Raw genomic sequence first — 17,303 nt, forward strand, 5'->3', positions numbered from 1 at the left:
TGTCGAATGCTTTTTCTGCGTCTATCGAGATGATCATATGGTTCTTATCTTTAAGTCTATTGATATGGTGAATTACATTTATTGATTTCCGTATATTGAACCATCCCTGCATCCCAGGGATGAATCCTACTTTATCATGGTGCACAATTTTTTTGATGTGTCTTTGTATCCGATTCGCCAGAATTTTATTGAGGATTTTTGCATCTAGGTTCATCAGAGATATTGGTCTGTAGTTTTCTTTCTTTGATGTGTCTTTGTCTGGTTTCGGAATCAATGTGATGTTGGCCTCATAGAATGAATTTGGAAGGACTCCCTCTTTTTCTGTTTCCTGGAATAACTTGAAAAGTATTGGTATTAATTCTTCTTTAAAGGTTTTGTAAAACTCTGCTGTATACCCATCCGGTCCTGGGCTTTTCTTGGTTGGTAGTCTTTTGATTACTTCTTCAATTTCATCCATTGATATTGGTCTGTTCAAATCGTGTGTGTCCTCCTGACTCAGTCTGGGCAAATCATATGTCTTAAGAAATTTATTGATGTCTTCACTATCTTCTATTTTATTGGAATATAGGTTTTCAAAATAGTTTCTGATTGTCTTCTGTATTTCTATGGCGTCTGTTGTGATATTGCCTTTTTCATCCCTTATGTTAGTAATTTGAGTTCTCTCTCTTCTTCTCTTCGTTAGCATGGCTAAAGGTTTGTCAATCTTGTTTATTTTTTCAAAGAACCAACTTTTAGTTTTGTTAATTTTTTTGATAGTTTCTTTTGTTTCAATTTCATTGATTTCCGCTCTGATTTTAATTATTTCTTGCTTTCTGCTGCATTTGCTATTGTTTTGCTCTTCCTTTTCTAGGGCTTTGAGATGAAGTGTGAGCTCATTTATTTGTTGGTTTTTCCTTTTTTTGAGGAATGACCTCCAGGCGATGAATTTCCCTCTTAAAACTGCTTTCATTGTGTCCCATAGATTCCGATGGGTTGTGTCTGCATTTTCATTTATCTCTAAGAATTTTTTGATTTCCTCCTTTATGTCTTCTGTAACCCTTTGATCATTCAGTAACATATTGTTCATTTTCCATGTGATATTGGATTTTCCCTTCCTTCTTTTATCATTAATTTCCAGTTTCAATCCATTATGATCAGATAAAATGCATGGTATAATCTCTACCCCTTTATATTTATTGAGAGTTGCCCTATGGCATAATATATGGTCTATTTTTGAGAAGGATCCATGTGCTGCTGAGAAAAAAGTATATCCATTCGATGATGGTTGGTATATTCTATATATGTCAGTTAAGTCTAGGTTATTGATTGTGGTATTGAGGTCTATAGTTTCTTTATTCAACTTTTGCTTGGAGGATCTGCCCAATGGTGAGAGAGGTGTGTTGAAGTCACCCATAATTATTGTGTTGTGGTCTATTTGATTCTTGAACTTGAGGAGAATTTGTTTTATAAACTTCGAAGCGCCATTATTTGGTGCATAAATATTGATAATTGTTATGTCTTGTTGTTTAATGGTTCCTTTTAACAGTATATAATGTCCTTCCTTATCCCTTTGGATTAACTTAGTCTTGAAGTCGATTTTATCCGATATGAGGATGGCCACCCTGCTTGCTTGCGAGGAGCGTGTGCGTGGTATATTTTTTTCCCAACCTTTCACCTTCAGCCTGTGTATGTCTTTTCCAGTCAGGTGAGTCTCCTGGAGACAGCATATTGTTGGATTTGTTTTTTTGATCCATGTTACCAGCCTATGTCGCTTTATTGGAGTGTTTAAACCATTAATGTTTAGAGTTACTATTGATATATGGTTTGTACTTACAGCCATATTTGATTATTTATCTCGTTTTTTTTTTTTAATTGCGTTTGTTTCACCATGATTAGTTTTCCCCCCTCCGTCTGTCTTTAGTGAGGTACTTCCCACTGTTGGCTTTGGTTATTGTTTTCCGTTTCTTCCTCGTGAAGTGTTTTGCTCAAGATGCTTTGCAACGCTGGTTTTCTGGCTGCAAATTCTTTTAGTTTTTGTTTATCGTGAAAGATTTTTATTTCGTTGTCGTATCTGAAGCTTAATTTTGCTGGGTACAGAATTCTTGGTTGGCATCGATTGTCTTTCAGTGTTTGAAATACGTTATTCCAGGATCTTCTCGCTTTCAGCGTCTGAGTTGAGAAGTCCGTTGTTAACCTTATTGGTTTACCCCTGAATGTAATCTTTCTCTTTTCTCTTGTAGCTTTTAATATTTTCTCTTTGTTCTGTATATTGGATATCTTCATAACAATGTGTCTTGGCGTTGGTCTGCTGTGATTTTGTATGTTCGGTGTCCTGTATGCATCTACAATTTGTATATCTGTTTCCTTTTTTAATTCTGGAAAGTTTTCTGTGATTATTTCATCTAGTAGATTACTCATTCCCCTTGTTTGAATCTCTATCCCTTCCTCTATCCCAATGACTCTTAAATTTGTTTTTTTTATATTATCACATATCTCTTGTATGCTTCTCTCATGATTTTTAACCAGCCTATCTGAGATGGCTAGCCTCTTTTCCAGATGATATATTTTGTCTTCATTATCTGATGTTCTAGCTTCTACTTGCTCCACTCTATTAATGATACTCTCATTTGAGTTTTTAATTTGGTTTATAGTTTCCTTCATTTCTAAGATTATGGTTTGATTCTTTTTTATAGTCTCTATCTCCTGATAAAGATGCTTAACTTCTTCCTTTATCTGTTTGTGTAATACATTCTCAATGTGTTCTTTCGCTGCTTGAATTTGCTGTCTTGTATCCTCTTTAAGGTTCCTTTCCATCTGTCTCAGGTGTTCCATGAGTTCTTTATATGACCATTTTTCTGGTGGTTCTATATCCTCCTGAATATTTAGGCTGCCCTGCATTGTTTGCACTCCTTTTCTTCCTTGCTTTTTCATGCTGTTCATATTGTTTCTTGTTCTGTTTGACTGCTGAGTTACTGTTTACTCCTATAAATATATTTGAAGCTTGGGAGGAAAGGTATTAGAAGGGATGGGTAGAAGTCACTAAAGAGAATAAGAGTAAGCAGGTAGAATTCAAGGAAGGGGGAATAAGAAAATTAAAAAGAGATGTAAAGACAGGAGAAAAGAAGGATAGAAAAAAATAGAAGATTAAAAGGGATTTAAAGAAAAATAATAATAGTAGAAATGGAAAATGAGATTTAAAAAATAGAATAAAATAAAATAAGATGGATTAAAAAACATTTAAAAAGACAGCAGAAAAAAAAAATTTTATAAATGCAGTCCTAGAGTTCGATTAACTGCTCTTCCAGTGGGTGGAGCTATGCCCACCGGGCCAAGTTTCTCCTCTCAGTAGGCGGGAGTCAATCACTGTGCAGCAGTACTTCCTCCCGGATTGGGCGGGTCTCCATTCCTGCTGTTCGCTGTGTGGGCGGGGCCTTTTGCAAAGCTGGTCAGGGGTCATTTGCAGCACTGGGTTGGCAGGTGGAGGGTGGTCGTCTGCAGCTCCAAACCGCCAGAGGAGGTTCACAGAGTCGAGCCCTCGGAGCCGGGCAGGTAGTGCCTGCTCCCCCACTCACTGCAAGGGTGTAGGCAGCGGCCGCTTGGCGGTAGCCAGCGGCGGTTCACAGAGCTGGTCTGCGGGGGCCCAAGCAGGCAGCGCCGGCTCCCAAGTTCACTGCGCCGTGTGAGCAGCGGCTGGTTGAGGTTCACCAAGCCAGCCTGGGGGAGGTGGGGGGACAGGCAGACAGCCAACAACTGCTCCCAAGTTCGATGTTACGTGGGGGCGGTTCACAAAGCGGGGCTGCGAGGACCCAGGCAGGCCGCTCCTGCTCCTAAACTCGCTGCAGCGTGTGGGCGGCGGTCGGCTTGGGTTCACAGGGCCCACCCGCGGGGTTCCAGGTAGGCAGCAATGGTTCCCAAGAACAATGCAGCGTGTGGCCTGCGCCGGCTGGGATTCACAGAGCCAGCTCACGGGACCCAGGCAGGTTGCTCCTGCTCCTAAACTCGCTGCCGCTTGTGGGCGGCGGTCGGCTTGGGTTCACAGGGCCCGCCCGCGGGGAAAGGTTCCCATTTTAATAGGTAGGCTATTTATGGCTGAGTGAAACTGGAAAGGTAGTATATTGTTAAAATTTAATTTAAAATTCATGATATGCCTATATTTTTAAACCTTCAGTTAACAGAGAATAATAAAGCTTCAGGCAAATAGAGAATAGAGACTTTTTTCCTTAAAAAATTAAAATATGAGACACAGGTTTTGAAATTTTTTGTTTTCTTTTTTGTGTGTCTGTGTGTGCGTGCACGTGCGCGAGACGGGGATTGACCCCAGGGCCTTGTGCATGGTAGGCAAGCACTCTACCAACTGAGCCATATCAATAGTAATATAATTAAAATTCGTTTTTTTGGGAAACTAACAATAGGAGGGTAGATGTGCTTTTTAGAATGTGAAGTAGCCCTGGCATTTGTATTTCCTAAAATTGTTATAGATTAGTCAACTTTAATTATTTGGTACATCTTTGAGCCTGCAAATAAAAAGGAAATAAGAGGAACATCTCTAAAATAGTTTTCCAAAAAGCTCAGGCCTCTTAAATAAATCAAGTACAGATTTATTGAACTTTATTTTCCTGAGTCTAGTGCTCATTTTCACATTTTTAAACTGAGTATTGGACTTTGCAGTTATATTAGCAAAGCATCCAGTTATTGTTGGTGAGGTTTTTACTATTTTCCTAAGAAGATTTTGCAATTTTCCTCAGAATGTATTATTTAATGTCTAATGTATCATTGAACCAGTAATCTTTTAGAATTTAGGAAATAGAGTATATTGTTTTACAGTAGTGGTAGGATTACCCTTTTCAAGTAACACCAAACAATTATTTCATCTTATATTGTCTTCAGGATTTAAAAACATTTGGCCCAGTTCTATGAGCTAAAGGCTCAGCATATAAACTAACTCCTATATTCCTATTCAACCTTGTATAATTCAGCCATATGTTTGACAGTGATTGTCAAACATATCAAATTTGTTTTCTCTATTTAGAACTCTCTTTTTCTTTTTTACTTTTTTTTAATTTATTTTATTTTTTTTAAATACTCTACAGCGGAATGTATTACAATTCTTATTACACATATAGAGCACAGTTTTTCATATCTTTGTATAACGTATGTTCACGCCAATTCATGTCTTTATACATGCACTTGGTTTTTTTTTGCATTATAATTCTTATATATATATATATATATATATATATATACATATATCACAATTTTTCATATCTCTGTTTGTATATAAAGTAGGTTGACACCCAATTCATGTCTTCATACATGTACTTTGGATTACTTAGCTCATTCTCAACTTCTGTTCTTTGCTTAATTGACTCCTTCCTGTAAATATCTTTTCAAAGGGATTTTCTAAACACACACTCTGCTGCTTAGGAACATTTCAACCTCTCAAAGGGACTTCCTCAGACTACTCTAATTTGCACTAGTCATATTTAAATTTCTTAGCAACCACAATGTTGTGGAATATTTTTATTCTCACAAAAGGATCTGTTGGAAAGTGATGATGTAGTTTTTTGCAGTTATTTATTGAATAATGTGCCCAAAGGCATTGCCATAACAAGTACTATATCCTATTATCAGCCTAGAAGTTGGTAGCTTGCTGTAAATATTATATGTTTATTATTATCAATATTAGAAATAGCGTTTGCATCAATTTTGTCAAACTATTTTCGAATCTCTAATTATGTAATGTTATAGCCAATCTCTTATGTTGTTCTCTCTTTGTTGTCCTTCCACATTTACATTAGTTATCCCCTTCAGAAAACCTTTGCTTATCATTCTTCTTTCCTAACCACACCACATCCCTCCCAACATACGTTTGTCTCTTGAAATAACATTGATTTGGGTGTCTCCACTATAATCATTTCTTATGGAATGTCATATTTTATTGTCTGCAATGGAGACAGATTTTTCAGGTAAGTTTTATTGGGAATTATTATGTAAGTTTATTTGCTGTCTTTCCAAATACATATTCTCTTAATATGTATTAAAGTGCAGTGGTACACATCCATAATCCCAGCGTTTTGGGAGGCTGAAGCAGGATGATCCCAACGTTGAGGCCAGCCTGAGCAACTTAGCATGTCCTTAAACTACTTGGTGAGATCCTATCTTAAAAAAAGAAAAGAAAAAAAAAAAAAGGCGCAGTGACTCATGCTTGTAATCCCAGTGGCTCTCGAGACTTGAGGCAGGAGAATTGGGAGTTTTAAAGCCAGCCTCAGCAATGGTGAGGCCCTAAGTAACTCAGTGAGACCCTGTCTCTAAATAAAATATAAAATAGGGCTGGGGATGTGACTCAGTGGTCAGATACTCCTGAGTCGGTCCCCAGTACCAAAAAAAAACAATAGTTCCAGGGATGTAGCTCAGTGATTTAGAGCTCCCCCTGTGGTCAGTCCCCCATGCCAAAAAAAGTACATTAACCAAACTTATATGAGAACTTATTAGCAGAAACATCAATTTATAAATATATTGTTTAAAAAACACAGCTTACTTGCTACATACACATGTACTGTCTGATTACCTGGAAAGCCAAATTTATAATTCATAAGTTGATTTTTCATCATGAATTAGCAAGTACAGTAACTGGGATGATCCATTTAGTTATGCTAGCATTCTTCCTTCATCTCTGCATTAGGCTGACTTGTTAAGATAGAATATTATGTCCAGTCATTTTGTCAACCAAGGCACATGTCTTCTTTCTGTTTATTTTGCTGACCTGTGTTCTTTCAACATTGATGAGCTACAGCTGTCTTTTATGTTAAAAGTTTAATGCAGCTTCTAAGCCCTACTCTTCCATGTATGATTCAAGGAATCATCTTCCTTGGAAAAAATGAATTCATTTTTTTTTTATTTGAGTTTTAAAATTTTCCCTTTCAGAGTGATGGATAATCGATTTTCTGTTGAGGTAGAGGCAGGTGGATGATGGCACCACCCAGCTGAAACCTTTTAGAATTGGACCTTGCAGTCATATCAACATTTAGCATCCTTCTTGATGTGCATAGTCTCCTAAATGACTTTTTTTTTTTAAACCACACTTATGTAGTTATTTCAGTAAATCTTTCGGAAAAAAGAAAGAGAAATTATACCATGAGTGTTAAAGTGATATAAAGTTACAAGCCAAATCCAAAATTTCATAGACTTCATTTTAAAAAATTTTTTCTGATAACTGTTTTGTTGTGCTTTTTTATTAGTGTGTTGTAGTTATACATAATATTTGGTTTTATTTTGACCTAATCATACAATTGTGGTATATAATTTGCTTCCCTTCAGTCCTTAATCTTTCCCTCCCTTCTCCTACCCTGTTTCCCTTTCTCTACGAGACTTTCTTCTAGTTGTTTATGGTTTTTAAATTGTGGTTTATAGATACACATAAACTGTGGGTTTCATTTATGACTTCATTGCCAGATAAGTTGGGAAAGTATTAATTTAAAAATGGCTAAAATGATTGAATTACTGACAGGCCTCCCTCAGAGCCTTTAGTACTTTTGGGAATACCCTAGATAAAACGTTTTCCCTAAACTTATAAGATACAGAATTCTTTATTGATAGAACCAGTATTCTTACTACTCTTTCAGGACTTTAAGAAAAGTCTCATTATAATTAATTATTCCTTTTCTTTTGAGGGGAGGGAGGATACTGGATTCAAGTCCAGGGACTTGCCTGTACTAAGCACATGCTCTACCATGGAGCTGCATCCCCAGCCTTATGCATCATATCTCTTTAGTAAAACTCTTTTTCTTTAACTTAGAAGATATGCATATTTTAAGAGTTTCTTATTTCCTATATTGTTTCAGTTTATACATTAGTTACTGATACTTTAATGTACTCTTTTCTACTTTATTATTGAAGAAGTATAATGTTTAAACAAGTTATTTTGAAGAAAACTAGTTGATTTATATAGTAAATTTTATAAACTGCACATTGTCTTTTTAAAAGTTGTCTTCTTTTCGATTCTTGAAGGGTAATATACAGTTATGTAGATTTGCTCATTTATAACTGATGATATGATTCTAAAAAGAAATAATAATGTAATCACTGTATTTTCTTTCTTCAGGTTCCAGCAACAAATTATATATATACACCCCTTAATCAACTTAAAGGTGGTACAATTGTAAATGTCTATGGTGTTGTGAAATTCTTTAAGCCCCCATATCTAAGCAAAGGAACTGGTAAGTATTAAAATTGGTGCACCTTCTATATAGTGTAGTTTATTTTTTTTCCCCTCCTGGAGCTGGGGATGACCTCAGGGCTTTAACACTGAAGTACATCACCAGTCCTGGTGGGCTTTTTATGTACTAGAACTGCATATTGGTTGCAAGAATTAGGCTCCTTCAGTAACCTGAGTCTTTGAACAGAATCTTAATTCTGATTTATAATTGCCAAATAACATTGATGCATGTTCTTCAGCAATTTTAATTTATGAAATAAATATGTATTTAGATTCAGGAGTCTAGTTTAAGACAGAATAAATTTTTAAAAGGATGCCAAACAGTAACATGAAAGCATAAGTAAGTATAAAATTTGCTGGTAAAGGGAAATATGTAAACAGATAACAGAATATTACAGTATTGTGGCAGTACTATTACAGCATAAATGACTTTAATTCTGGTATATAAGTTGAAAATTCTATGTGTAAGAAATAACTGTAGCTGTATAAATATGTTAACAGATACACAATATACAAAGATGTAAATTATAACATCAATAACATAAAAATTGTTGGGAGAAGAAATAAAAGTGTAGAAGTTTTTATTTAGCATAAATTGTTACACTATTAAAATAGATTGTTATGATATAAGTAAACGCTGTGATGAGGACAAAAATAGAACCTTTGAAAAATGTACAAAAGAAAATGAGAAAGAAATTAGAAATTAATGAGTTTTGTCATTATGTAAACTCAGCCAAACATAAAGGAAGATAGCAAGAGAGGAAAAAAGAAAAGCAGTACAAAAGAGAGACTTGCAGTACTCAGAAAAGAACTAAATAAATGACCATATATCTTCCCAGTCACTAACAACTGACATTGTAAATGGATTAAATTCTGTAATCAAAAGACATAGATTATTGTATGGAAACAAACAAGAAGATATCCAAAGAGAGCACAGATGGTACACTTATATCAGACAAAATAGACTTGAGGTCAAAAACTCTTACAACAGAAAAAGGACATCATATAATGATAAAAGGATCAATTCACCGGGAAAATATAATAATTATATATGCAGCCAACATCAGCACTCCTAGTATATGAAACAAATATTGTGGATATATATGAAGAAAGAAATAGGTAGCCATAATTATAGCAGGAAATTTCAGTAGACCACTTTAAATAATAAATGTAATATCCAGACAGAAGATATAAATAAAGCAGAAAAATTTAACAACACTATAGACCAAATGGACTTAATAGACATACACAGAACATTCTTTCTTTTTTTTTTTTTTTACCAGGGATTGAACCCAGGGGCACTTAACTGTTAAGTCACATCCTCAGCCCTGCCCCAACCCCCACCCCTTTTTTTTTTTTTGAGATGGGGTCTCAGTTGTTGTGGCTGGCTTTGAACTTCTGATCCTCCATCTCAGCCTCCTGAGCAGCAGGGGTTACATTGTAACTACAGTAATTAAAACCTTATGATACTAGCATAAGACAGATGTACATCAGTGAAACAAAATAGCCCAGAAATAAACCTATGCATATGGTCAACTGATCATCAATAAGATTGCCAAGAATATACAACAGAGAAAGGATAGTCTCTTTAACAAATGTTACTGGGAAAACCTGATAACCATAGGCAAAAGAATGGAATCAGATTATTCTCTTATACAAAAATCAACTCAAAGTGGGTTAAAGATTTTAACATACAACCTGAAACTGTGAAACTTCTATACTAAAACACAGGAAAACAATGGTTTCTTACATATAACACCAAAAGCACAGTTGACAAAACCAAAAATAGACAAGTAGAAATATATCAAATTAGGAAGTCTCCACTCACTGAAGGAAACAATAGAGTGAATTGATGATGATCTGTAGGAATCCAAGCTGTTGAACCAACCTAGATGCCCTTCAACAGATGAATGGAAAAAGAAAATATGGTACATATACATATTGGAGTATTATTTAGCCATAAAAAAGTATGAAATTATGGCATTTGCCAGTAAATGGATGGAACTGGAGAAAATTATGCTAATATTTGTAAACAATGCATCTGATAAAAGATTAATCTCCAGAATATATAAAGAACTCTTATAACTCAGCAAGAACAAATCAACAAACCAAAAAATTAATAAAAATAGACTACAGACTTGAATAGACATTTCTTCAAAGAAAGCATTGGGATAGCAATCCAATATATTAAAATATACTCAGTGCTATAATCATCAGGAAAATGGAAATCAGAACACTGAGAGATATCACCTCATGTCTGTTAAGTTACCTTTTTCTGGGAGAAAATCTTTGCCATCTCCACCTCAGCACATTAATCTCCAGGATATATAAAGAACTCAAAAAACTTAACAACAAAAAAATAAATAACCCAATTAATATATGAGCAAAGAAACTGAACAGGCACTTCACAGAAGAAAAAATATGGTTGGTCAACAAATACATAAAAAAAGTGTTCAACATCACTAGCAATTAGAGAAATGCAAATTAAAATTGAGATTTCATCTCGCTTCAGTCAGAATGGCAGTTATTAAGAATACAAATAACAATAAATGTTGGTGAGGATGTGGGGGAAAAGGTAAATTCATACATTGCTGTTGGGACTGCAAATTGGTGCAGCCACTCTGAAAAGCAGTATGGAGATTCCTCAAAAAGTTTGAAATGGAACCACCATTTGATCCAGTTATCCCATTCCTCAGTGTGTGCCCAAAGGACTTAAAATCAGCATACTGTAGTGATGCATCCACATCAGTGTTTATAGCAGCTCAATTCACAATAGCTAAGCTATTGAACCAACCTAGATGCCCTTCAACAGATGAATGGAAAAAGAAAATATGGTACATATACACATTGGAGTATTATTTAGCCATTAAAAAGTATGAAATTATGGCATTTGCCAGTAAATGGATGGAACTGGAGAATATTATGCTAAGCAAAATAAGCCAATCCTGAAAACCAAAGGCTGAATGTTCTCTCTGATATGCAGATGCGAACTCACAATAAGTGGTGGAGGAGGGAATAATAGAATTTAACTGGATTAGATAAAGGAGAATGAAGGGAAGGGAGCGGGGTGGGAAATGGGAAAGACTATAGAATGAATTGGACATAACTTTCCTATATTCTTCTATGAATACAAAAACCAGTCTAACTCCACCTTATGTACAACCACAAAAATGGGAAGTTATGCTCCATGTATTTATGATATGTCAAAATGCATTCTTCTGTCCTTTATAACGAAAAAGAAAACAAAAAAAATTTAAAAACTGGTCCATTTCCAAAAATCAAAAAAAGTAGCAAATGTTGGTGAGGATATGGAAAAATTGAAATTATATGCTATGTGAGACTGAAATGGTGTAACCATTCTAGAAAATACATTTTCTTAAAAATCGAACTGACCTTATGATCCACCATCCCTTTTCTATGTATTTATCCAAAAGAATTGAAATCAGAATTCCTAAGATATGTGAACTCCCATGGTTGTTCATTGCATCATTATTCACCTTAAATAAGTTATGGAAGCAATTTAAATATCCATCAAGGGATGAATAACGAAGATTGGCATGTACATAAGGTGGAATACTGGTCAGCTTACAAAAAAAGAAAGACAGACTATCATGCAACAATATAGGTAAACCTTGAAGGTAATATGCTAACTGAAACAAGTCAATCACAGAACAACAAATTCCACATGATTTCATTTCTTTGTATGAGGTATCTTAGGTAGTCACACTCATAAATAGGAATTAAAATGGTAGTTGCCAGGAGCAGAGGAGAGAGAAAGTTGGGAGTTGCTATTCAGTGGATATAAAGCTTCAGTTAGCAAGACAAAAAGTTTTAGAGATCTATTGTACAATATTGTGCTTACAGTACAACATCACATTGTTAAAAGGTTATATCATGTATTTTTTACCCTTACAACTTCTCTTGAAGAAAAGAAGAAATGAAGAAATTAGAAGGCTGAGTTTTTTATCCACATACTTGGGTAATTCTCAAGTTAAAAAGCCAACCAGTGAATTGCCATATGATAATGTAAGGCCTTAAGCATCAATGACAGCATCAACAAAATAACATGTAAGATAGTACGTCAAAACCATGAATTTCTGTTTATTGTGAGATAATAAAAAGTGAGTAGGAGAAAACACAGTTCACCTGTTTAATTCAATTCAACTAAATTTAATATTATTGTATTTAACCTATTCCAAAACACCATTATTAGTTAATGACACTGTTTTGTGTTTTATTAAGAACAGAATATTACCAGTTAATCTAGGCTATTTTTTTAAGAGGAACATATATTTCTGGGATATTAAAAATAGGAAAGTGGATGTTGTTGATAAAATACTGTCTATATATTGCATTCCAGGACCTGAGGTCATTCTGAGAACATTAAAAGATATTCCCATTGAGTTTATATTACAAAGTCATTTTATTTATAATGATAAATACATGCAAATTATGTTATTGAGGTTGCTCTGAAGGTGTGGTCTTGAGTGGGTTGTATGGGGGGAAAATCTCATTTTCATGTGCTCAACATATATATTTTTATAATGTTTTAAAGCTGTAGATGGATACAATATCTTTTGTGGGTTTTTTCCCTTTTTTTTTTTTAAATGTGATACTGAGGCTCAAACCCATTGCCTCACACATGCTAAGTGAGTACTCTGCCACAGAGCCACAACCCCAGCCCTGCTCAGCATTATATTTTAATGTACATTTTTTACACTGTACAAAAGACATTTTGAAGACTAATAAATCTGGACATAATGTTGAAATAGACTTCAAATCAAGTCTGAAAAAATCAGAGGACTGTTTTATGGAAAAATCTTTATGATACTTATTGTTTTAGAGGAAGGGAAATATTGAAGTAAAAGCAGAGCATTTTTTGTTCAAATTTATGTTTCAGATATTTTCATTCCAACTTCATTTTTTCTCAAAGTCTCCATGATCCCACCCCATCCAATGTATATGCATATACTTTAACCTCATTAGTCTCCTTTTACCACCAAGGTTTTTCCTGAATTGTACATGTGCCCTTCTGGGTATTTCTGGATATAATGTGATCACCGTGATCCTCTTCCAAATTCTCAGTTTTACCAGTTGATTTTGATTGACCTGGTATGCCTACGAAAAAGCTCCATTACTGTTAATAATGTACATCTATGGTGAAAGAAGATATCATTTTAAAACTTCATTGTGTTGATATGTTGTTAATTCTTCTCTTAAAACTTTGGTAATAAATTGTTCAGCAAATACATCATTTTAGAAAATAACCTAAAAATGATAATGTAGAATAAAATGGTAGCTGGTTTAAAAAACACTGATAACTTTTAATTTTCATTTATTAGAGAATATAGTCATAATTTCTTCTGATAATGTTATTGAATCACACACAAAAGTGAATGTCACATGTAACTATAATATTTATTGTATATGTGTATGTATCTTAATCAGATAGTTGAGGTATGTTTACTAAGATATGTTTACTAAGGGATCCAGTTTCTTAGTAAAAAATTCATGGCTAGTAAAGAACTATCTGTTATTACAGATGGAATATATTTCTTCTGAAATACTAAATTAAAATAAATGTCATCAATTTTGTCTCAGAAGTCATCGAAACTTTAAAATCCATCTTTCAGACATAGCAAGATGTCTTCACTACTTGTAAGACAGTAATGGTATTAACTATCCATCTTGCAGTTTTAGTTACAGTTACATTTTTATTTTTGTTGACAGAACTCATCCTTCAACAGGAGTAAGTGCTGCAGGAGAGTCAGACAAATATCACTCATGTATGTTCAGGAGAGGATCAGCTTCATTAATGGTACCACAAAAAAATACTAAAAGAAATATATAGGAGCAGTGCATATCTTTGCCTTTTAAGAATACTACATAAAGCAATGTTGTTTCAGAAATGCAGAACCACAATCTCAATAACATCTGGGTATACATACAACTAAATACAGGGAAATTATCTTCATGCAACTCAAATTTACATAGATGAAGAAAAGTGTATATTCTTTTATATATCACTAGCTATAATTGTTTTCACTAAAATTCTTTTTATAAATGTTAAATCTATTATAGTGAAGTCAAGTGCAATTTGGCATTCTTACTCCTTGACTAAAATTTTTCTTGAAGACTTGCCTCATTCTGAGCACTAAAAATTCCATATGATGTATAGCATGCTGTCTTATTTCTGGTAATACTCTCCATCTGAAAGCAAATGCATCATTTCCCAAATGTTATCATCAATTATTGGAGGCAATATATTTTTATTCTTTTTGGAAGTCGATTAGTCCTGTTATAAGGACATAGGATACCATAGATATTAACATTTGTACTCATGAGAACATAGAAATACTTTGAGGATTATGGAATCAGCTAGTATTAACGTGTCACTGCGTCATCAAAGTTGTCTCTTCATCGAGTGTATGATACAGTTTTAGGAAGAGAGAATCATTGCTGCCTTCTTTTGACTTTGTAGATTTTTTAGCAGTGATTTTCTATCAAAATTTTATGTTTTACTCTATGCTTTTTGAATGTATATTTTAAAGTTGAGTGACAATTTATTATAATGTTGGAGGCACTGAGTTTTCCATTTTGCAAGAGCTAAAATGAATTATTTTGTATTATTCTAGGTGAATAAGTCAAGATTTCATAGGTTCTCGACAATTTTTCAGAAATGGAAGGCATCCAGGCCATGGATAGTCATCACTTATCTCTTTTTAAAGACTTGGAAAGTTGAGCTAAGCTTCTCTTCTTCATCTGCCTCATATTGTTTTCCAGTTAGTCTGTCCATTTCCATCTAGAGAATGGAGGTGGGGAAAAATGATTTTTTTCTCATCACCATATCTTCATATTGTTTACTTAGGTTCAGGAATGACTTCTTGAATGAAGCTGAGGCTTCCATCTGGCTTTCTGTGCATATTCTAGCATTTGTATTTTATGATCTTTTCCTTTGGTGAATTAATAGCTTGTTAATTTAGAGAATTACCCCTATATTTCATTAGTTTATAATTTGAATTGTTTTAATGAATCATAAAAGTTAGTACATTTTTCTCAATCTGTCTTAAAATTTGTAATGCATTCTTTTATTTGCTCAATTAAAATTTTTCTTTTTTTCTCACTTGTAGGTTTGGGTTACACCTAGGTGTTCACAGTGATAAAATAGTAAGAGACTGAGTTATCAAGGAAGACATAATGTAATAGATTTGCTAATATGAGACATAATTAGTTGTATGATACATAACTGAAGGAAAAAGCAAAGATCTCTGGCAGTGAACATAGATAAATGCTAACAGGGGAAAGGCTTCTAAGAGATCTAGTATTTTAGTTGAACTTTCATAGGTGAATTGAATAGATAAGGAAAAGGAGGACAATATTCCAAATTTTGGAGACAGCAGTCATAGTTGCCAGAGTTCTGTAATGAAAAAGTGAATTTTTCAATTTCAAAAGTCAACTGCTAAGGAAGTCGACTTAAATATAATTTGAAACAATAATAGGGAAGAGAGTTGGGAGGTAAAGGGAGGGAGAAGGAGAATTGGACTGAAGATGGAAGGAGACTCTCATTGTTATACAGAATACATGTATGATGATGTGAGGGGGAAAAAGTGTGTCACATTAGATTGGGTAGAGAGAAGTGAAGGGAGAGGAGGGGAGGGAAAGGGGAGATAGGAAGGGCAGAAGAATAAAATAGACACTAGTATATACGTGACTAGTATATGTGTGTGTGTGTGTGTGTGTGTGTGTGTGTGTGTGTGTGTGTGAGATTCTGCAACCTATACATTCAGAAAAATGAGAAATTATATCCCATTTGATTCAAATGTATGATATGTCAAGATCATTGTAGTGTCTTGTGTAACTAATAAAAAAAAAACCATTGTATTGAAACCTAATTTTATGCTGTTGTAGCAGTCTTTTAGGGATCATTATTAAGAACCTGGGGTCAAAGTAAAAATATTTTTATATTTAATTTATGGTTTTCTAGATTTAATTTAAAATGTGATAAAACTGATTCATTCAGATTATATTTGCAATGTTGCAAATACTTCATATGATGGGGCTGTCATACCAGGTGTTAGGATTTTGAGAGCTTACCGTTAAGAATTCCTTTTACATTCATCTGCATTTTTGAGAGCTCCTTCTACTTTAGTATACTACTCCCCTTGCCCCCACACACACTTTCTATATCGTTAGTCAAGAATTCTAAGATATCTTTTCTTTTTTATATTTTGATTTGTTGTTTGCTGTTATTTCTGGAGCTACTAATGTACTAATGATATTAATGTCTTTTCTGTCGTATATTTTAAAGATGCTTTTCACAATTATTGCCATTCATTGCTGGTAATTTTTGAGATACAGATATTTAAAATATGATGGAGTATTTTTTTTTCTACATGCTTCTTTGGAAAGTCCATCCCCCTCTAAGATATGATGATCTAATGTTTTGTTGGTAATTGATCTGTTGTTTCAAAATCATTTACTAAATAACATGATATATAGATAACTTACATATCTTTACTGATTTGTGGAGTCTAATTAATTTTCTGATCCCAGAACCTGTGATAATTTGTCAGTTAAAAAAAAGACTTTTCAGATGTTGACAAATTTTTGTCATTGGCCAAAGTCTTTGCTGCAGTCTCTATAGGAACTTTTGGGGTGTTGGAGTTTTTAGGAATCTTTGTTTCAGTCTTGATTTTCTTTATGATTATATTATCCACTTGTGAATTTCAGGGTTTGTCTCTTTTCTTTGTTTATTATTTTAGTGGATTTTTGTGGCTTTCAGGAATATATTGAGTGTATTTATCATATATATGCTGGTATATGGAATCTAATATATTTGAGACCAGAGTAAAGTTTATATAAAACTCATACCCTAAGTTCTGATTTTTTTTCTTCTTTAAAATTAGGGTAGTATTAGCTTCTTAAGTAAATTACATATAAGATATACCAAAGGACAAATTCACACACAAACACAGTGTATCCATGAGGCATTGGTTCCAAGACCCACAAGGATACCAAAATTGGCAGATGATTAAGTCCCTTATATAAAATAATGAAGTACTACATATAACCTACATATATCCTTCCTTTAAATCATCTCCAGATTACT

At 34.0% G+C, this 17,303-nt stretch overlaps 1 protein-coding gene across 1 annotated transcript in view; it reads left to right on the forward strand.

Moving 5' to 3' along the window:
* Pot1 (protection of telomeres 1) overlaps positions 1–17,303 on the forward strand; it is a 102,721-nt gene that overhangs the window by 33,459 nt on the left and 51,959 nt on the right. Inside the window, exon 7 of the mRNA XM_078040292.1 lies at positions 8,081–8,195. Coding sequence (XP_077896418.1) covers positions 8,081–8,195 — 115 coding nt within the window. The remainder of the gene's footprint in view (positions 1–8,080; positions 8,196–17,303) is intronic.

The sequence above is a fragment of the Ictidomys tridecemlineatus genome, chromosome 2 (assembly GCF_052094955.1).
Source record: "Ictidomys tridecemlineatus isolate mIctTri1 chromosome 2, mIctTri1.hap1, whole genome shotgun sequence".
NCBI classification, from domain to species: Eukaryota; Metazoa; Chordata; class Mammalia; order Rodentia; family Sciuridae; genus Ictidomys; species Ictidomys tridecemlineatus.